The sequence below is a fragment of the Aedes albopictus genome, chromosome 2, assembly GCF_035046485.1.
Source record: "Aedes albopictus strain Foshan chromosome 2, AalbF5, whole genome shotgun sequence".
Classification (NCBI taxonomy): Eukaryota; Metazoa; Arthropoda; class Insecta; order Diptera; family Culicidae; genus Aedes; species Aedes albopictus.
This window is the reverse complement of record NC_085137.1, coordinates 436235892-436258325: the sequence shown is the minus strand read 5'-3', so window position 1 is coordinate 436258325 and position 22434 is coordinate 436235892. Positions and strand designations below refer to the sequence as shown.

Genomic DNA, 22434 nt, shown 5'->3' with positions numbered 1-22434 from the left:
CTATCCATCACTCGAAATATTGGCTTTTGAATATTTTTGGTGACAAAAGATTTCGATCGTAACAAGCTGGCAAGATAGTGGTATATTTGTTATTTAGTGAGAATCACTAATATGTGCAAAAAACTCCGAGGCTTTTATCGAAAACTTTCTATCGAAAGTTTCTATGCAATTGTTATATGTTGTGGTACATGTTAATAAACAATTTAAATAAAATAAATTAAAAAAATGCTTGGATTTTATGTAAAATTCAATTTTATAGACATTTCGAAAATTGAATTGTTCACTAAATCGAGATATACCTGAAACCATCTGGTTATCTAGTTAATTGGACTGTTCATCAACTTTATAACTAAAATAGTATGGAACGGGCTCACCAATCCAAAAATTGCCATTATTTGTTCGTATTAGTTCTGGTTCGCAAACCAGAACGTTTCCAAACAATCTCTCAGGGTAAATGATCTAGTGTATAATTTCCTGGAACAACTAGAGATTATTGCAATTGATGTATACAGATTGTTTCGGTACAACTGCCTGAGACCACAATTAGACGGTTCATATTTCCAGGAATATAATGGAATGTGCTTCAATTTGAGTGAAATGAATCATAAAAGTTCATTAAAATAACCTCAAAATGACCAAATTTAGCAATCTTCTCGGTGTTTTCTCCTCAAACCAAAACGAAAGCAGAACACCAAACCAACCCTCAGTCTCCGAAATCCACCGCAATCCAGTTCACCGGCTAGTTAACGGCTTAGTGCCAACACGGGTGCACTATCAAACCAACAACCGGATCGGATCCTCTAAATTAGCACCACACACTCGAGCAGACATTTGGACGCTCTCGCTGCCAGCTCGTTTTGTGTTCTGAACCGCATACCGCGATCGTTGCGTGACGCCGCCAGCTCGCCAGCCAACCAACCATATAATGACCGGCTGGCCGGTAGCCGGTGACCGGTGGCAGTGCCGGTGGACACACATCAAGGGAGCGTGGAATCTTTTGGCCATCAACGTGTGTCGTCCGCTAATATTAGGTTGCGCGCTTTCCAACGCCAACGCCAACGCAACGTGTTGAGGTTCGAGTTCGAGAGGACGATCATCATCTATCAGATGGAATGCGATGGGAAACTGCTGTAGATCAGCTGTGAGCAAAAAACTGAGGGGTGCTGGGAGGGCGTAAATAACCTGGCAAAGTCATGTTTTGTCAACAGTTTGTCGCGAAGAGAGATTTATGGCTCGTGGGAGGACGCGGGATGATACTGACCAGAGAGATGACGTAGGTTAGTTATGGTTTGAAGGAGCGAAGTGGGGTAGAATGCTCTTCCTGAAATAATTCAGCAGGTAAACACTCAGTGATTCAACAAGGTTTTCATATCTTCGAGACTGCCACACGAAAATCGAAAGCAATTGGCACATAAGCCTCTCAGTTATTAAGCAAATGAAGAAGTACTTATAGAATAGCTCAGAAGCGGGTTCTAAATTCTCATCTCATGTTTCATCTACCCCTGAATGACTTCCCGAGCAGAGTCTAACAACAAAATGATAGCAAATCGAAAACTCGATTTGTATTTAGCAACAAATTGATATCACATTATGATATCAGTTTGTCTTGATTAAATTTGATTTCAAATTTAAATTTCGTTTTGCTGTCACTTCAAACTATTGTAAAAAATAAGTTTTTAAGTTATTCCAAAACTTCTAGGCAACCTTGTATAATAACTCTAGGAATATACCATTAGTGTAATTATCTTATAGTATTTAGGAGTCCACATCAAATGATTGATTGATTTGTCTTTATTTAAGAGACTTTCAGCCCCTTTTTTCATATCAATCAAAAAACTCCTACATTTAACGATTTTTCCATTTTTTCGTACTGATTATTGCGACATTTGCACCCATTTAGACTCGGCCCAAATTCATTATTATCACATACGAATTTCGCACACGACTTCGCAGCGCCTGCACGTTAGGCAAGTTCGCTCGAGTTCATTGCTGGGTCGTCTGCTGCACGATCAAAACGATCAACGATCAAATCTGACTATACATGTCAATGGTTGCTACTCCGTGATTGATCTGAGCTGGTTCCAATTGCTCTGAGATCCAAATGAATAAGGGTTGGGACACTCCACTTATTCTCAAAGTGCAATTTAAGCAGCTCATACATTTTGGATCAATAACGGCGCCGGCCACGTCCTTATAGTCAGTTGGGAAGGGAAAGGAATGTTAGAGTGTGCTGGTTGTTGCTACTAAAGACCGAGATCACCTCTGCATCCCCGCAATCAGCACGGACTGGGGTATTTATTAGATGGAAAGGATGGGAGATCTGGGAGTCACCGTTGGGTCGGTGATGCGATCCATGGATTGGGGGTTATTTATAGTGTTCGTAAGGTGATACATTGTGTGGTGAATAAGGTGAATAAGGTCAAGCGGCACAGCACACTTTGGTTGCATACCTTGTAGGCGTTATATACACTGTGCTGTGAGTGGAAGATGGAAGGGAGGGAAACTACTTTTTTTCCAATTCGTTTCTGGTTCTAGCGATGGCTCGTATATGTAGAGAAGAGAGAGAGAGAGAAAGTGGACAGAAAAATACAAAGTAGGATGAAAGGGACGGGCCAGGGATTGAACCCATGACCTTCTGCATACGAATCAGAAGCGGTAGCCACTAGACCACCAAGCCCGTCTTGCTGGGTCGTCTGCTGCACAACTGTTTAACGAAATAAATGTGATTTGTGTAAAATGTGGCTGGGAAATGATAATTCAGTGGATTTTCAAATTATCACAAAAGTCGAAACATTGATGAGAAACCCAATACAAAAACAGTTATCAATTTTCTATCACTGGTAGCAGAAATTGTTTTCAACTTGCTGTTACGGGAACATTTTTCTGCTCTCATTTTTGATGTTTTAACCGTTAAAACGACCAAAACGACAACAACCTGAGTTATCACAATTTGCAATATCATAACATCAAAAAATGTTTTCAATTTGCTGTCAGATTTTGCTTGGGTTTGAACCCCCTGTAAATCAAAAATGATCTGGATTGATGAATAATGTTTGGAAAACAGAAGCTACAGTCGTGTTACTAAGTGGCTTAGTCTACCAGTTAGCCCCACTCTGGACAAAGTGGAAGGAAACGCAAGTCCGAAAGCTGACTAGCTTATTCGCTCAGCTGTATCGACCGGTACTAAATAGCTACGTAGCTGTAACCTGCTGTTAGCACCAAGTGGGGGTCATATTTCAATCGGGGCAAATTGGCTGAGCGTGTAAAGATGTGTCGATCCAAAAATAACCGACGACACCGCAGGTGGGTGTGTTTCCTACACTTTCGGAGGTGGAAAATCATATGATCGGAAATGTGACATCATCGGGAAAAACGATGATGATGATTCAAGCAGATCTTCAGTTTCTAGGCAGACAAAAAAAATGATGTTCCCTAACAGTTTCCATCCTTTTTTTTCTCTCACTGTTTCAGCATCGAGAAGCACATCATCGGCAACATCCGGCACAACATCGAGTCGAACCTGATGCGCAACGACAGCTACGGCCATGGTGGAGCCACCCACGAGATGGCGTTTTCCGCGGTTTGCGAGCTGCCCAAGCACACCAACCAGAGCTTCTGGGATGATGAGTACTCCTGGAATCTTTACTTTCGTCTTCCCCATAGCAAGCCTTACGCTTCGGTTAACTCGGCGATGTTGAGGTAAGTGGTTGTCGGTGTATTGGCGTAGCCGAGAGACATCTTCACACAATTCCTTAGAACATATTTACCACTTCCTGGAAATTTGAAATATTTAACTGAATCTTTTGGGGTCTCCAGTTAGCCTAGCGGATAAGGCTATGGATCACCAACCCGAAGACGGCGGGTTCGATTCCCGTTCCGGTCGGGAAAATTTGCTCGACTCCTTGGTCATAGTGTATCATTGTGCTTGCATCACAATATACAAATTCATGCAATGGCAGGCAAAGAAAGCCCTTCAATTAATAACTGTGGAAGTGCTCAAAGAACACTAAGTGGAAGTGAGGCAGGCCAAGTCCCAGTGGGGACGTAGAGCCATAAAGAAGAAGAAAAAAAATTGAATATTTCTCTACAATCCGCGTTGTATACTGTTATGAGCTTCGACCGACATTTTACAGAAGAATATTTTAAGAGAAGACTTCTTTAAGTCATCTATAAGTTAATACAGGGGTTTTTAATCTTCCCTCGTTTTTGTTTTTTTTTTTACTTTTGGGTTCAACATGTTTTCAGAGCTTTGATTTTTTTTCAGAAACTCTACCAAGTATGTCCCAAGGATGTTTCTAGAAAGTACTGTGTTCTACATTATTTACCAAAAATAAGTCATTACAAAAAACGACTGGAAACATGTTAGGATTTCTTCCATTTTCATATTTAGTTGGTCTTTTTCCCTGTTTGGGACATAGTACCACTGCGACCATTAATTTGATCTATTGTGCTATATTTTTGCCGTACTGAAAAGACGCATCACCATGGAGGAATGATCATCCTCACAGTTATTGGTCTTCCTTTCGTTGGTACAGACTTTCTTTTTCTACAAAAGATCGTTAAGAGAAACCAGCCAAATTACGTTTCGTAGCGTGAGAAGTAAATAACAAGTTTTGATTTCTTGAAAATCAGTGATTTACTGAAAATAAATGTATTTGGGAATCCGTGGATTTTTTTCAAGAATTCAAAAATAATTTCAGTACAAATTAGTTGATTCGCCACAACTTTTTTTTAGAAATGGGATTTTTTCAGGAATGCTCTATGTCTATTAGAAATTGTTCAGAAATTATTTGGGAAAATTTCACTCTTGCTACATTAGAAATTCAGGCATAAAGTAACGTCAGTCGTGTACTTCTCCTGCAATATTTTCAAATGTTTTGAAACAAAATGCCAACGTAGTTCCCTCAGCGTTTCATTAGGATCCCTATTTAAAATTTCCTGAAAATTTTACTTGATATTCGGATCAATATTTCTTGAAACCATTAAATACGAAAAATGGTTCTCCAAGAAAAACGATTTTTGACCAAACTATTGAAAAATGTGGGAATTTCTAATTGCATATAGAATTGTATGATGGTCAACGGATTCATATAACCCTTTCACTGTTCCCTTCATGCAGGGCTCCGACATGTTCGTCAAAATAAATAAATGAAAAAGCGAGCTGGAATGTGAGAAAAAAGAAAAAATCGAAATTTACATTTTGCGATGAATTTCTCTTCCGACGTTTACCGAGACAACTAGTTGGTAACAAACTTCAACAACAGGAATTTTTAGGTTTTTTTCCTCCCCTGTTGGGGAAATTAAACCAATTTGTTGGTTTCTATCAGCAATCTTTGGAATCTGTAAGAGAAACATGAAACAATTTATCAGTTCTAATATTTTTTACAAAAAATAAAAAAAAAAAAAACAAAATAATAACTTTCTGAGCCTTTTTTATAAGATACATGTTGGATTCTCTTCAAATTTATCAGAAGTTTTCTTGAATTCTTCAATAAATTTTATAATCAAACTCATGCTTAGTTCATGTTTGATGCTTTATTTTCTCAGGTTGTTTGGATGTTGCACAGTAATCCCTAAATAAGTATGGAATGTTTGCCCAATATTTTTGCTGGTATTCTTCTCAATTTTTAACCTGGAATTTCCAGATATTGAACAAGAAATAATAAAGATGGTCCTCGCTAAATTTAACAGAAATTTTGCTAGCTGTTCCATATTTTCTTCCCTTGACAAATTTCTGAAAATAGTTCATAAGTTGCCAATGTAGATTGAAGTTATTATTCTTGAAACACGTATAAACTGCTGAAGGCATTTCTGTTTGATTTTGAATAAATTTGATGGCAGAATTCCCGTATGAATTTCTGGAGTTCTGGACTATCTCTTGATGACTGATGAATTTCTCGGAGCATATTTTTGCAAAATTTCACAACTTTTAATAAAATTTAATAATAGCTTGCTTTACTTAAATAAACTTGTGAGGCAATTCTATCAGAAATGTCAGAAGGAATTAAGATATTAAAAATAAATTTCAACCAAAAAATAAACTTTTTACAATACAATATATTCAAAAGTTTTTAAACTGATTTTTTTGGTAAAATTTTAAAAATATGTATGTATTTATTTTCTTTATTAGCAGAAAAAAGCCCCTGGGAGGGATATATCCATTTGAATTCCTTCTCCCAGAGGCATACGACCTCCTCCTTCTTACTATACTCAATTGCTACTGAATTCCTAATATTTTTGCATTAATTGAGTCATAAAAAAATCATAGAAAAAACTTTTCAAAAATTCTAAATAATATCATTAAGAAAATTGTGGTGAAATGAACAAACATTTCTTACCTTTCTTGGTGAAATTTCTTGAAAATTCGCTGAAATAGAACATGTTCTTTTAAAGGGATCTCTAAATAAATGAGGAAAGATTTCATGATTCTTGGAAAAAAAATCGAAAAACTTCCCAGAGATATTGTTATGAAAATTTTTGAGGAAAGTTTTGATCTGAGCTTTTGTGGAATTCTATAGAAAGCCAAAAAAGATGTTCCTTGAAAATCTGCATGCATGGCTAGTTTTGGAAAGATTTATAGACAAAATCCAAATTGATGTCCAGAAGGAATGACTCACATCCTGCAAAAAGCAAAGAGAAATCATTTTCAGACACCTAGGTAAAAACAAAAAAAAAATGAAAAGAGCAAAGCCCGAGACATTTCCTTCAAATTTTTTTAATTGATTTTCTAATTTTTTGAATGAGTGTAATCAGTTTCGTACCTTTTAATTCCGCCCTATGTTGCTTATCCTTTGACAGATACGCGTATTTCGACTACTACTTGTAATCTTCCTCAGTGTCAGTTATCCACTTGAAGATTACAAGTAGTAGTCGAAATACGCGTATCTGTCAAAGGATAAGCAACATAGGGCGGAATTAAAAGGTACGAAACTGATTACACTCATTCAAAGAGGGTATTCTGCTTAGAGGGTTCGAAAAGTCGGTACAAGATGATTTTCTAAGTACGAACCTATTTTGAAAAGTCGTAGGAACTTCCTCGGTAAGTTAATCACAATTTTGTAGTACTTTCTGGAAGTACTACTAGGGGATAATTTTGATGAGTGTCCCTGACAATTTTATTGAATATCCGAAGGCAACTTTTGACAACACCTCTTTTTAAGAGGATACTTTAGCAACAACAAGTAAAAATACTTTATGAATCTTTTCTCTAAGGCGCCGAATTCACACCCGGATGAGTTACAGTGAAACCTTTGAAACAATCTTCACCCTGCCCATCCTTCAAAATGTGATCTTCTAACTTCGATCTGCTACGAGTATCCCGGCTTCCACCCATTTCCAGCAGATATGGTTGAACTTTTTTTTTTGTATATTGTATATCATTGAGTACAAAAAGATCTTAGGCTCCGTACAGCGTTTTACGCAATTGAGCGCCAAACAAAAGAACTACATTGAAAAAGAAAGGGAAAAAAATTCTCTTGGCTCAGAGCCGCAATGAAACGAACATTTTAAATTTTGATTTTATTCATTACTGAGTTTTTTCTTTATAATTTTGCCTTTATTTAAAGGAAATTGTGAAGAAACTCATGTACAAATCTCGAAACGAACTTTAAGATATTTTTAAATTATCGTTTCATTTGAAAGTGATCGGAATTTTGTCATTGAAATTTGTTAACTGTAAAGCATTCTTCGAAAGAAAAAAAAATTTTTTTTTCAAGAAATCGTAAAACGAATGTTTCTTTCCTGGATCATTGCAAGAAATTCCTTCTCTAGAATATTGTTTCTGACAAAGATTCTTGTCGATAATCTAGTCAGAACTCTGGATCATCCTGGATTCAAAATTTCTCGTTCTTTACTTTAGTACAAGCTTACGTTTACTTTTTTCAAAAAAAAAAAAAAGAAATGTGTAAAATTAGGCTTTTTATAGAAATTTTAGTTTCATTTAAGGTGAACTATTTTAATCCAATTTTAAGTGATATCGATTGTATAATGTATTAACAATTTTATAATGAAACCTTTACAATAATTCCTGCGTGATTTCCTCGCGGCGATTTATTTTTTATTCTTTTTAGAATTTTGAGATGAACTTTTGGGATTACTAAGAAACTTTTAATGGAAAACGATTAGAGGGATTTCGGCTTTGCAGTCTACCGTTCTATGTAACGACAGTTAAGGATTCGTCCTTACGTTTCCAAGGATTTTACCAGAAAAGTCTATTTCTCAATCTATTAGAGATGCATGAGAAATCTCAGATATTTCTTCAATAGTATTCGTAAAAAAATGATAAATTCTAAAATTAAAGTGAAAATTTTCTTTACCCTCCTTGTGCATTAGGGCCATTTTTGACCTAAACAGTACACTACGTCAGCGAGCTGTTCCCAACGTGATGCATTGGGAAAGTTATGTCGAATAATCGGAAAATTTTAGGAATTTAGATAGCAGTACATGCCATCTCAGGCAAACTGTAGTTCATTCTTATTAGTTTCTACTTTAAAACCGCGATATTTTTTCGGAGTCCACGAGTAGAAACCATAAAGAACTTTATAAAAGTTTCAATGAATGAATTCATAGAGAAGCTGAGTTAAACTCCTGCCAGAATGGGTGAATTTCAAGGTATACTTGAAGGATTTTTTAGTTAGCTTCTGGAATAAGAGAATTCTTGGAATGTATTAGCAAAAAAACAGAATTGAAAAAAAAAATGTAAAAGTAGAATTTTGAAAACGGAGATTTTGTTTAGAGATTTTGAAGATCTTTCAGAATATTTCTTCAGGTGTTTTTTTTTTTAAATCTGATACATGTTCTGATGAAAACACCTCAACTAACAATGAATGTTAAATACAGTTCATTAAAAAAACGTTAAAGATTAATTTGTCCTCAAAACACTATAAAACTTTTCATTTAACATTGCAAAGAACCAACTAACTGTGATTGGATATCATCTTCTAATAAACTTCAGATGCCTTAATTCTTGGAAGATTGTCTCGGAATTGTTTTCTTGCTGCTTTTGATTATTTTTTTCGAAAACCCGTATTACATCAATCAGAGTGACGTATTTTTTCAAAAATAACCGGGTTGACCCAATTTATCTAAAAAGGTTTTTACAGATCTCTTACATTTTCTTTTCTGAATACGTCGAGCCCATTGATTGTATAACAAGGGATAATGTTAAGGGAGAATCATGATTATTTGAGAAATTCCACCAAAAACTTCTCCAAATCAAATTGTTTATTAGAGCTATTGTCATGAGAATATTCCAGGAAGTGTCAAATTAACTCTTGTAGAGGCAAAATCAATGCTAGACCTCGAAGGCGCTATCTAAATAAGGAAATATTGGCTGCGCCAACATTTCTTCCTATGGTAAAACGTAATTCCGTAATCTAACACGCTCTCCGATCTCCGCCGATAATCTTTTCTTCTCAGGTTGTACATGACCGGCACTGACAATTCGACCGATTCGTGGAACCGTCGCGGCGACTCCGACAACTGCAAGAACCCCGCCGAGCAGATGATTCGTGTTACCGTTTCCGTGTACTGGCGCAAAAAGAGCAAGGGTAAGTGACTGAAATTCGATCTTCTTACTGTCTTCTACAGCGTAGAATCCCTTTTGCAGACAACGTGTCCACCGAGCGTAAGAAGCGTATCTGCAGCAGTATCACGATCACCCGTAACTACCGAGGCTGGATCGCACTCGATACGCTGCTGGCGGTCAAACTGTGGGATAAACCAAACCGTAACTTCGGCATTGCCGTCGACGTCCAGGATCAGGATGACAACCCGTTGCCGGCGGCTCGCTACTTCCAGCCGACCGATTGCTCCGAGGCAAGTAAAGCAAACGGTAAGTGTGTGAGCTTTGCGCTTTTCATTCATTTTAACTCTTTTACTTTCTCCCTCTTCGAAGAATACAGTAAGAATGTGCAGTGTAGTACTCGGGTTCAGGGTTTACCACAAACAAATTCTTGATCATTCCCCAGTAATCCACGTGACCTGGAACCTGGAAGTCCGCATTCGGATCACATTCCTCCTAGATGGATCCTTCCGCAACCGATAACGTGAAACGGGACCTGGGTAGCAACTCGGGTATCGCGGAAACGGCGTACGGTCAACCGAGACTTCGTCCCGACTCGGGTAGCGTGGCATTCGGCCTTCAATCAGGTGCCTGCTAACGGACACCTCCACTGCGCCGCTCGTAAACACATTCCTGAACTTCACCCGTTCTCACGCTTGTTTATCGCTCGCGCTAAGGGAGGTGGCGTTCCATACCTGGAACTTCTACCTAGCCGCGGCGCAGAGAGGTATTGAATATCCGATGCGACAGCGTATTTCTAATTTCTGTACGTTTCGGTAAAAATTTGAACACGCCACTGAGCGAGATGCCCACCGAACGTTTGGGTGAATTTGAACCGAGGCTTCGATCACAGGGTGATCATCACTGAAAGTCCAACCTTCTTCGCGATCATTACTCTGTTATATTTCGGCGATCGTAGACCAAACGTCTCGCTCAAAAACGGCAACAACCGTCAACCGTTTACACACTTCAGTTTAGTCCTGTCTCTCTCTTGCCATCAGGCCTCCAGTAGATCGCGTATTGCTGCGCGATGCAGTTTCACGACGATCGATGGTACTTCTTCCTCTTCCGAGAGTCTCCCCCTTCCCCGTTCCCCGATCGTTCGTCCAACAACGTCAAGCAACAAATTGTGCTCGCCGGTGCAGGAAACGATATTTTCGGCTATGTTTACGCTACCGGTGTGGAATTTTCATTCACATTAAGTACCAACCTATTGCCACAATGCAACGCTTTCGTCGGTCCGGTACACGTTGTTGGTTGGGAGAAGTCAAAGCACCACGTTGCGTTGTTTGATCTGACTGGCTGGTTTTGACTGCACTCTTGGAAACTGCTGAGCCTAGCTGCAAACGGAATGGCAGGTGAATGATATGCAGCATGGTTTACCCCAAAACAAGGGGCGGTTGTTTGTGGCAGGATATTAACTTGATTTTAGCGAAATATGGTTCTATTCAATGGATTTAAATCGATCTAGTGAATGAATCCAGAAAATCTTTGAAAATATCGGTGCTATTGTCGAAAGTTTGGAAATATCAGCGGTGTTTTGAAATTTTCCTGATGAATCTTGGAATTTTGTAATTTACAAAAATATTTTAGAATTGAGCTGCGAAATATCAAAGTTTTCTGCAAAAGGTGGGAAAAAATGGCACTAACCTTAATTCTATTGTTTTCCGCAGTACAGGGATGGCTGACATTGGTTCATTCCAAATTTTGGTAACACTTTGCACCGAATTTCGTTAGATGTTCTACCGAGATCCATTCAACCCATTTTTTTCCAAGACCTCGGCAAAGATTTCCAAGATTTGGTATTGGCTTACCGATATTTTAAAAATGTAACTGATAATAACCAACATTGAAGTTGTCAATTGGTTTTCGGTGGGTTCTAAGAACCGCCATAAAACTTTATTTCGGTTTCAAGAAGATTTTAATAGATTGCTCGAATCTCTTAGACTTGAAACTAGTGCTTGGGTAAGCGACAATCAACTGCATTAGAATGGCTGCAAGTAAGGGCAATCATCCACACTCCCAAAACCACCCATTACGTTACTAAAACTCTAGCTCAGCCCAATGGATCCGCAAAGGTAAATTCCACCGCGATCGTCAACCCCACATATTTTTCCTCTTATAATTTGCTCCGCTCAATGTGTGATTTGAGTTTCTGCCAATTATCTGGTTGTGCATCGATCGGCACTAACTAAATCACGCCTCGCAGTTCGTAAGTGTTTATAGGTAAAATCGTGTAAAGCTGTTGTTGTTTTTGTTGTAATCTTTCGTTTTGATCGTTTGTTTGTTGAACTAATCCCGCTCAATCCGCACGAATAAATTAAGCATTAAGAATTTGAGTTCGCACCCATTCTGCTGGCTGCAGCTGATTTGCAAAACCCTTCTTCCCTAAAGGAAGAAAAGTCGTGCCGCTTCCAAATTGACCGTTTTATTGCTCGTTTGTTGTGCCCCACTGTTAATTGTAACCCACGTGATTGTTCAAATTGCCAACATTACTAATCGTACCGTCGCTTGACGTTTCGTTCCAGCAACAGCAGCCGTACTTCCATGGAACTTTTTCCGAAACTCACTCTCATGGTCCTCTGATGAAATGGACGATGTGCCACAGTAAGTATCTTTTGATCAGCTTGAACTATTGTCCGTACAGAGATATTCTTAATCTGAATGAGGGGGTTAGAAGCAAAGGGGTGTAAGTGACAAAAACAGCATTTTCGATGGTTGTATGGAGTATCAAAAACCAACAAATTTTCTCTGATTTATTGTAATTTTTATAATCATCGTAGAAACAATCTACAAACAGTTCCTAAAAGCTTGAAATCTGAAGAATTTTATGAAATGCTCAGCTCAAAACCGACAAAATGGTCACTTATACCCCTTTGCATCTATGAATATATATTTTCAAACAATTATAAATAAAGGTTTATAGCGGGAACCAAATCTACTAGAATTCTGAGAACATGTTACCTATTTTCATGCGTTTAAGGCATTTCGTCAAACGTAACATTATGTTTCAAGTGATCTTTTTTATTAACCCGAAAAAAGTTGAGATTCAAAATATAAATACGGATGGATGAACCGATCAGCATGATTTTTGTGCAGTTCGATTCGTCTTCAGGATAACCGAGTATATATGTAGAAACAGTTAAGAAAAACAACTAAAACACTTTAAAAATGTGACATTACTGAATTTATTATGGACGACGAAGAAATTGAACACGATCGCAAGGAAACCATTATAGAGTGCGATGCTAAAAGCAGTCCAATAGTTGTCGAATTACCACAACTCAATCAAACTTTAAATACAACGTTTGCCGGGACTGTTTAGAGATGCATAATTTCCTGACCACACCAGAAATGTGTAACAGTTTCACATTTCCTTTGAATAAAACAAACTAACAATTTTCTATTCACTCGAAGCAAGCTAATTTATGCTGACAATTATTTCTAAACGTGATCTACTTAAAATAAATTTATATAATTTAAGCAAAAATAGAATCAACTTTACTTAATAGTTTGAACCCTGCTGCATCCATTTCTTCTTCTTGATAAAATCTCAACTGGAACAAATCCTGCTTCTTAGATTCTTAGCTTTCATGAGCATTTCACAGTTTAAATAGCTGACTCTGCTGAATCCATAATAAACTACAACTATGATCATTTTTTTTTATCAAGAACCCTTAACCTTCCTAAGATGTTGAGCTAGGCACGCTAAGATAGCGTAATGTACTTTCAGCGAGCCTGTCTGGGTCATATTGACCCCAACATTCTATTAGAGGTTAATATAAAATAAGCAAAACACTTGACACAAACAATCAAGGTTAAAAAAGTTACGGTCCGGTAAACCATTGATTGAAAGATATGCATGTATGAAGCATTTTTTGTAGAACATTTCGGTTTTCATGAACATTATTTAGAGGATCCGCCAGTACGAGTTTTATTTTATTTTTCATGAACAGTATATTCGTTGATTTTCAAGTTTTTGAATTTTGCCAATATTTTTGTATTTTTCTATGGACTTCAAGACATTACTGAAAGGTGTTTGTTTTATTTTTATTTTGCGATTTTATTGACGGAAGAACTTTTTTGTTTTTAAGTAACTAGTTTTTGATTATTTTAAAAAAAAATGCGCAAAAAAACTGCATAGATCAATTATTTATTTTGAATCATGCAATTTTGATACGATTTTGATGAAAAGTCTGTTAGAAATTGTCTGTATAACTTTATGCATTGGCTTTGTGTAAGTTTGCACTAAGCTACACCGGGGCAAGATGAAACGTGCAGTTCCAAAAATGATTTCAAAATTGATGACGGAGATTATTTGATTCAAAAACTAAGTGTTATGGCATTCAAAGTGTTTATCATGATTAGATAACATCACATTAACCCGCTGTTTCATCTTACCCCATCCGTTTCAGCTTGCCCAGGTGTACCTTAAAAAAAAACAAAACATTGGAAAAATTTAAAAATTGAAAAAATGATTACAAAAATATGTTGTTTTGTTTTTATGAAAAATTATCAAGAAATGTCGCCCTGGTGAAATCTCTAAATGATTTTTCTCAAAAAATGGAAATGTTCTAAAAAAAACACTGCGAACGTGTATTATTTTCATTTTAGCGTTGTGAATCATGACTTTTCGTGAAATGCATTTTTGTAACAGCCTGTAGTGCAGGGATTCCTTAATAACTTTTTGCAAAGATTCACGCAATTGTCACATATGGTATGGACACAATTTAGCCGCTCTGCCATTTGGGAATGGTCTTTATCTAAAAAATGGCTAGTTTCAAAAGTTGTAGAGTCACTTCGTCCGTATGCAGCAAACCTTTAATGTTTTTTTTTCCAAAAATTGCCATATTTTTCAATAAAATCACCTAATAAACACTTTTCTATGCATAAAACTGAGCCAGATAATAAAAATAATGAAAAAAATTACTTGACTTTTATATTGATTGAGTTGTTAAGTGTATACTTCATAGTTATTTCCACTTCTAAAAAAAACATTTCTGTTAAAACCCCCAAAAACCGGGGGAATTGGGGTAAAATAAGTGTATTGATGATCCTTACGGCCTATGAAGCCGATTTCATTCGATTACCCGCACATTTTACAATAGAAAAGGGTGACTTCGTTAAAAACCTTCGTGGTTTCAAAAGCTACAGAACTTTTCAATTCAAAAAATGATATTTTGGCATAGACACAATTTTTTTCGATTTTGGTTCCCTGATATAATAGATGGCTCAAATGTGTTTTCAAAAAAAAAACTCATTTGTTTGGACTTTACCGATTTTTAGCATTTTTTATATCAGCAATATATACGAGCTTGATTGATTGAGTTTTTATACGTCAAGGTCATTCCCGCTTCTTAAAAAAAAGTAAAAAAAATCCATCAAAAACGTTAAAAAAATGGGGTAAATTAAGTATTTTAACGATCCGTGCGGCCTACGAAACCAGTTTCATATAATTCCCTGCACATTTTTACATTAGAAAAGTATGGCGTCGTAAACCGCATTCGTGGTTTACGAAAGCAACAGAATTTTTTGTCAGTTTTGTACCTTATTTTCGCACTATCATTGATTGGAATTTTAGACAAAGTCTTTGGAACCAAAAAAAAAATGATCTCAAATACAAACATTGTTTTTTTTTGTCATGACGTTGTGAAAACGTCAACTTTTAGCTGAGCAGAAGAGCGCTAAAATGGTCGCTTAAAATGCCGAAAAGTACTACTTTTTCACATTTTTGCTGAAAAGTAGAACTTTTCGAAATCATATGTATTTCAGCCACTAACATTGCCATTGGACATTTTTCCTATTTTTTTTATAGGCTGTTTTTTCATGTTGTGTTAATGAAGTATTGAATTGCAATTTTTATTTCTTAAATGTATAGGCTGTTCGTTACTGAAATAACTATTGACTCTTTAGGTACTTATAATTCAATCAGAAATTTTACCTTCTTATATTTGATAGCTGTTTTTCCTAACTATGGTGCAGAAATATACATTGACTACTTAGTGATCATCCCATCTTGGATTGATAGGTAGTTCGTTCGAATTATACTGTATGAGTAAATAACTCGTTTTGTTTGCTCATATAATAGACAGATTGATTGATTTGTCTTTATTAGAGAGACTTTCAGCCCTTGGCTGGTTCGTCTCTTATAATAGACAGAGATTTGTCAACAGCAAACCCTTTTAAATGTATAAATTTATTTCAGAGATCAATAGAAATATTTTGAATAGAGTACAAAAATAAAAAAATAAAAAAAAATAAAACCAACTGTTTGTTAAGAAAATGATTGTATTCATACTACTCAAAGCTGTGGCCATACTTTATGGGAGACGCTGTACATCCAGAAGTTCCTTAAAATATTCTTATCTAGAAGTGCAAGAAAATATTCCCACATGAATTCCTACTGATGGCTCTTTGTGAGTTCCCACTGGAATTGTTTAGATATTCCTTGAACTGTATTTCATGAAGTTCATTCAGGTGATTTGTGAGGAGTTCCTGGATTTTCTTCAGAACTTTTTAGAATAATCTCTCTGGAAAATTCTTCGAACAAATCTCATAGAGATCCTTCAGATTGTTCCAGCAGTTCCCCCCGGAGATACTTTAATCCTCCTTGTGTATAAAGATCAGTTTTTGACCCAAACCGTACACTACGTCAGCGAGCTCTTTCCAATACGCCTTTTGGTATTCCTTCAGAAATTTTATTTGTTGTTTCTTAGGAAAATGTTATAGGAGTTCCTTTAAAAATCTCTGGGTGTTTCTTCAATTTTATCAGATTTTTTTTTTCAAATTTATCAGAACACGAAGTTTTCTCGGAGAAGTTTCTCATAACTTAAACGATTTAAAAAAAGAACTCGGATAATTTACTGCATGCATTTTTGGGAAATTGGCTGGAAAACTTCCGAGAGAAACTATTGAAGGGCCTTCATAAGGAGGCTAGGGAAATTCCGGAAATAACTCATCTAAAGATATTCTGCAGAAAAAAAAATCTTCCAGGATAACTTGAAGTATTTTTTTTTTCAAAGAAAGCATGAAACAAGTCTACAGCAACCCCTATAGATTAGCTACCAAGAGCGATGTAACCAGCTTTTCCTTTTTTCTTGCTCACTCTGCTAAACAACATGGGAAAAAGAATGATGGTAAGAAGGGGAATTTGCCCCTGCTTTCATCCCGTTATTTTTCGCTGGTTGCGCCACTGGCTACTTTATTAATTTCTAAACAATTACTAGGGGGTATACTTGCGAATACTATTTGTTAATTCGTAGAGGAAAACAAAAAGTTTGTGAGAAAAAATAAAATAAACGTTTTATTTATTTTTTTGTATAACATGTTGAGAAAAAAAAATCTTAATGAATATCAGGTCAAACCCTCGACAAACTCAAGTAAATTGTTAAAAATCCCTTCAAAAATTACATCCAGAGAAGTTCCAGAAAGAACTCCTTCACAAATTCCAAAAAAAATTAAATACTCTTTGAGAAGCTTCTGGAGAAACGTCTGAAGGAACACGGAACATTTTGAGAAGCGGAGAAATTTCGAGACGATCTCCTCAAAAAACTTATGAAATGTCTGGAGATACTGTAAAAGAAACAACTGTTGCAACTGTTTGGAGGAGAGTCTGTTTATGGAATTCATAAAGAATTTTCGAAGAAACGTTACTTATCCAAATCCCGGAAAACTTTGTGATGAAATTTCTTAATTTTTCAATAAATTTTTGCAGAGATTCCTCGTGGATTTCATGATAAAATGTTGGAATAACTTTAAAAATTTGTGTAGAAATTGTTGAAGAAAATTCTGAAAAAATGTTTTGTAGTCAATTAACTAAACAAAACAACCAAAGTGTTAGAAACGCAAATATGTGCTGATTTCGATTTCGGTATCGTGTCCTGAAAAAACAATCAAGTGGAGCAGAAAATATTGCTGAAAATCGAGTTTATATTGTTTGAAAGTTTTAAATTTACCAAAACATAGAGCTGAATACAGCTTCGATAGAGAAGGAAGTTGAAAACATTTCTGTTTTACTGTAGTTTTTACTTTCACGTTTTCGAATTCCTTAGAAATTTATTGCATAATTAGTTGCGATCTGGATTTTTTTTGGCAAAAAAAAAAATAAACGACTGTTCAAGGTGAAAAACTTACGAAGCCATTACGAATTTAAAAACCCAATTGATAGTTTGTACTGAAAAGATGATGGACTGGTTATCACCAATTGGTAACCAAACGATCAAGTTTCAGCGCAAACCGTCCTTGCGAATCTTGGAAAAGTGAAATGAGAAGCTTAGGTAAAAAATCTACGAATTCATAATGAATTTATTTTAGAATTCCGTGGGAAATCCTCTAAGGTTTTGATTCCAGTGAATATTTGATACTCTGGAATACCGTAGAGTTTTTTCTGATACTTTTACTTTTGTTTGTTCGTTTTTTTCCGGGAATTTTAACCTTCTATGGATCATTCACCCCATGTTTTTCCTGGTGTTTGTTGTGGAAGTTCCTTCCAGATAGCTTTTCAAGGTTCCTTTCATAGTATGACATCGTTCCTTCGCAGATATTCAGAAAGCCTTGTTTAAACCATATCCTAATTACGACTCACTCAAAGTGCAAATTTTCGGTAATACCAATCCGTGTGGTCAATTATGAATTTCAAATACCTAACTCAACGTACATATGTACAGATGGGTAAATTATTGGTTTAATTGGGAAAAAATCCACAGCTCAGGTGAGATTTGAACTCACGACCCTTATTCGCTAGACAAGTGCTTTACCAACTAATACCAACTAATACCAACTAATACTACTAATAATCTAACAATCTTTTGGTAGAGAAAATGTTTCCAAATTGTTTTGAAACCAATTTCAAAGCTTCGCGTTTCATCTTACCCCACCCGTTTCAACTTGCCCTGGTGTACCTTAATTAGATAACCGATAGCCATGCAGAGGCTTTACAAACAAAGTAGTTTCTACTGGAATATTTGATCAAGAACTATCATTACGGGTCTTCTCAATGCAATAATTTTTGTTTCAAATGTCTTAACATCACATGAAGCAACAAAAGTTAAGCAAACGAATGCCTTAATTACTGCTTACGGCATTCCTTTTTATGGTATGACAAGCTTTGCTATCTGACGGATTGAATTAGCTGAAAAAACATGATTAGTTCAAATTAAATGTGTTCAGAAAAGCTAAGAAACTGTGTGGTATTCTTATGAAGTTAATTGTTAAAGAAATCGACTGTTCTTCAAAATATCGAGACAAAGATAAGGGAATGCGAAAATCAGGAACACAGTATGCTATATTTTGAAAGAAGTTGGTAGAAATGACTAAAACAGTTCATTTTGTCTAATAAACAAAGTGTAACTATAATTTCTGAAACAGTCTATAAACCTGTTTGATGACACCAATATCCCAAATGGAGGAGAACGTGTTTCTGAAACCGACCTACTGAGAGATCACAAGGTATTTGGCGAGGGGTTGTGATTCATTTTTCATTGAGCTAGAGGCTATACGTTTCAGCTTGATGGTATACGCCAATAGATCTTAAATTTTCCGAGTATGTTGACTATTTTTGAGTTAAACACTTGGCAGCAGGATACAGCCATATACAGCATAAGATTAACGTAGATTTTTATTCTAATTCATATAAAAAATATGAAAATCTTTGTACGGACAATTCACTTCTACGGAGCGTATCAAAACTAGGAAGGGTATACTAATATTTCCCCCCACTTCTCCTTCCAGCGTCCCCCGCATAGACGTCATGATGCAGAAGACGAGCCCGCCGCATCCGCACTACTTCTCCGCGCACCACCAGCACCCGCACCATCGCATGTTCCGCCCGCACCCCCAGCATCAGCAGCAGCAGAAGTTCCACTACGGAGGCAGTGTACGCTACCGGCTAGAGAACACCGCCCCCGCGGCATCGTCCGGCTCCTCCTCGGCGTTCGGCAACTCGTACGAAATGGACGAAACGGTCGAAATCAAGCAACATCAGCCGTCGGTTCACGCGCACCACTCGATGACCAAGCCGCACAAGAAGCGCCACCTGCAGCAGCAGCAGCAGCAACAGCACCAGCAGCACCTTCAGCACCACCAAGAAGTGGTGAGGACGCTGGACGTCGAGGATTCGGGCGAAAGCGAGGAGTACTACCTGGCGTCGTCCGGTTCGCTCGAGGAGCGGAAGCTCTGATTCACGCTGGCGATGATGGGGACGCAGTGAAGGGTCAGCAGCCGGAACAGAGGACAGAGGAACGTGAGTTGTGTAATGCCATGACGCCGTGTGGGTGGGTAAGTGGCGCGGTTCTCCAAGTAGTATTAGGTGTTAGGTTTGGTAAGGGAGTTAGATTTTAGCGTTATTTTGAGATCTTTTGTTGAAGTTTAAGTTTTTTTTTTCGTTTTTGAACTGTGACTGAGTTGAATCAGGTGCGGCACGATGAGTGAGTGTGTAGAAAGTAAAGCTCATAAGGTGGAAAATTTTGCTGAAACGGAGATTAATTCGGTTTTGAGAACACAGATTGCTGTATTTGATATATTGATTTTTTTAATGAAATTTCAAGTCACCAAAAATTGATAAATAATGACCAACCAGTAGTTTTTTAAATTTAAAAATATCCCTTACAATATTTCAAAATATACTTGAAATTTTGTGGTTCTTTTCCTATATTTTATCAGAAGCAAACTTTTGAAACTTGTAAGAATCCTGCGTAGAATGTGTTCCTCATTTCTTTTTTCTGCAGTTTTAGTTTCGTAGAATTGCTTTCTAGTCAGAGTACACTAGATATACTTCGCTTCAAAAGTTCTGAAATTTCGAAATCAGAAACAAAGTTTGTGGTGCATTCACAAAATTGAAAAAATTGCATTTCCTTTTTTATTCATTTTTTAAATTTCTTGTTTTTTTATATTTTTTAAATTGTTTAAAAAATGTATAAATATGATAAAAATGAAGGTTTTCCAATACAAGTTTTTCCAAAATGTTTGATCTAACAAACAACTCATTTTCAGCAAAATTTTACAATCTCAGCGACATCAGGAAGAATGAAATTGTTTTTGAAAAACCAGTGTAGAACAGTTATTTTTTATAGTTTTTTTTCTGGTTATTCTTCACTTTGTGCGAAATTATACTATAAAAAAAATCTATCAAAATTCTACCAAATCGAAAAGTATTGTAACTATAATCCTCGGCAACGAAATAGAACGATAAACCAGTGAAACGTTAATCCATTACGACGCCCGCCAGAGAAGAAACTGTGTGCATGCGTGTGTGTTTTAGACTATAGGTCCGTATAGAGTTCCTGTGAGCTTATCTAGAAGTTTCAACTGTATGTGTACTATGTACTTAAGCGGAGATCTCAAGCGTCGATTGTTCCCTCCTAAAAAAGGAATCAAATCAGTTTCGAAAACAAACACGCTTAGATGTTCCCTCTTCGAATATTATTTTTTTGTAGTACTCTAGTAATAGCTTTGTAAGAGAGTGCGAGTGCGCCGAACGATTCCGTTCCCGTACTTGTTTGGTTTAGCGTGGGATACGATAGCATTTATTTATGAAATGTTAGACCATAGGCTTCCGCTACTACTCAGTAAGATTACACTATATGAATATGATGCGCACAGTACGAGCTTTAAACATGATTCATAGTCGGTAGGGTCTCTGAATAAAGGGCACGCTCTGTGGCTGCCTCGATTTGTATATATTAGCTGAGGAAAACGATTAAAATTATGCACATAGTGCAGCACATGGCACACGCGCATAGAGAGTAAGATAGTTGTACTCTTAGATACCGTAACTTATTTATTTCCTGCTGCATTTGTAAGCCCCTATAGGGCCGGGTGCGGATTGTATACTGGATTGTAAATATTCGATGTAATAAGAGAGCGCAGTTCTCCCAAACCTTGTCAAATCCGACGGAGCAGAATTCTAGTATTAGGATGTGTACACACAAATGGCTTTTTTTAACCGTAACGACACGAGAAGGAGTTATACTTGTGAGCAGCTCAGTAGCGACACATAGCGAGTAGTAAGTGAAATGTGTATTACTGTGCGAGGCGTCTGCAGGGGCGATATTATGACGCTTTGTCTATCTGTGTAAGTTAAAAGCATGGTAAAAATAAAATTTTAATCGAAATCTGAAAGACTCTTACTATTTTATCACATTTCCTACTTCTAGTGTTAAGGGGGAAGTCGGTTTCGGAACTCCGTACGCATACATGCAAGTGAACTTCGTGTGTGTATATTTTCAATAATAGTTGAAAACATAAGAAGTTTCAAATCTGCTTCGTCAAATGCGCTATTTCCCGTCATGTCAGGCGAAAAATAGCCAATAATTACAAATATTCCAACTTAACTTTACCATTGGTTCATCAGATAGAAGCATAAAGATGTAGATTTTCAATAACCAGCCCCGAAATTTCTCGTTTCAATTTCACTCAATTTAAGAGTTGAATCGTTTTTTCTCGTTTTGCGTACGACGAAGGCAACCACACCAAAGCAGCAGCTAGCCAAATTGTTCTTCATCACCGATCAATTTTGACTTCGTCAGATTCACTTGTTTAACCAACCTTCACTTCGCACCTCACAAAAGCTCTGTGGCACTCCTAGTTTGATTTCACTGCTACAGAATGTAGCAAAAGATGTTTAATAAATTCAATAAATTCCTTTTTTTTTTCGTCGGTAAAATGTAAACAACATGTTGTCTTCGTCCAAGGAGCATGCAACCAAATATGTGCGTGGATTGTTTGCATATGAAACATCGTATCTTACAACCACAGAGAAAGATTTTTTCGTTGCACTGTGACCTGGTGGGCTTAAATAATTCGGGTCTCCAGTTATCCTAGTGGTTAAGGCTATGGATCGCCAATCCGGGGACGGCGGGTTCGATTCCCGTTAC

The 22434-nt window shown here is 36.8% G+C and overlaps 1 protein-coding gene across 2 annotated transcripts in view; it reads left to right on the top strand.

The window, feature by feature from the left end:
- LOC109406408 (protein anachronism) overlaps nucleotides 1–21679 on the top strand; it is a 46974-nt gene extending 25295 nt beyond the window's left edge. The window contains exons 2-6 of one of the 2 annotated variants that reach the window (XM_029869862.2): nucleotides 3472–3699; nucleotides 9418–9548; nucleotides 9608–9832; nucleotides 12097–12169; nucleotides 19292–21679. In XM_029869862.2, the coding sequence (XP_029725722.2) occupies nucleotides 3472–3699; nucleotides 9418–9548; nucleotides 9608–9832; nucleotides 12097–12169; nucleotides 19292–19739 (1105 nt within the window). In that variant the 3' untranslated portion in view covers nucleotides 19740–21679. Of the gene's footprint in view, nucleotides 1–3471; nucleotides 3700–9417; nucleotides 9549–9607; nucleotides 9833–12090; nucleotides 12170–19291 lie in introns of both variants that reach the window. The other variant, XM_029869861.2, reaches the window with a different exon arrangement.
- The last annotated feature ends 755 nt before the right edge of the window (nucleotides 21680–22434 follow it).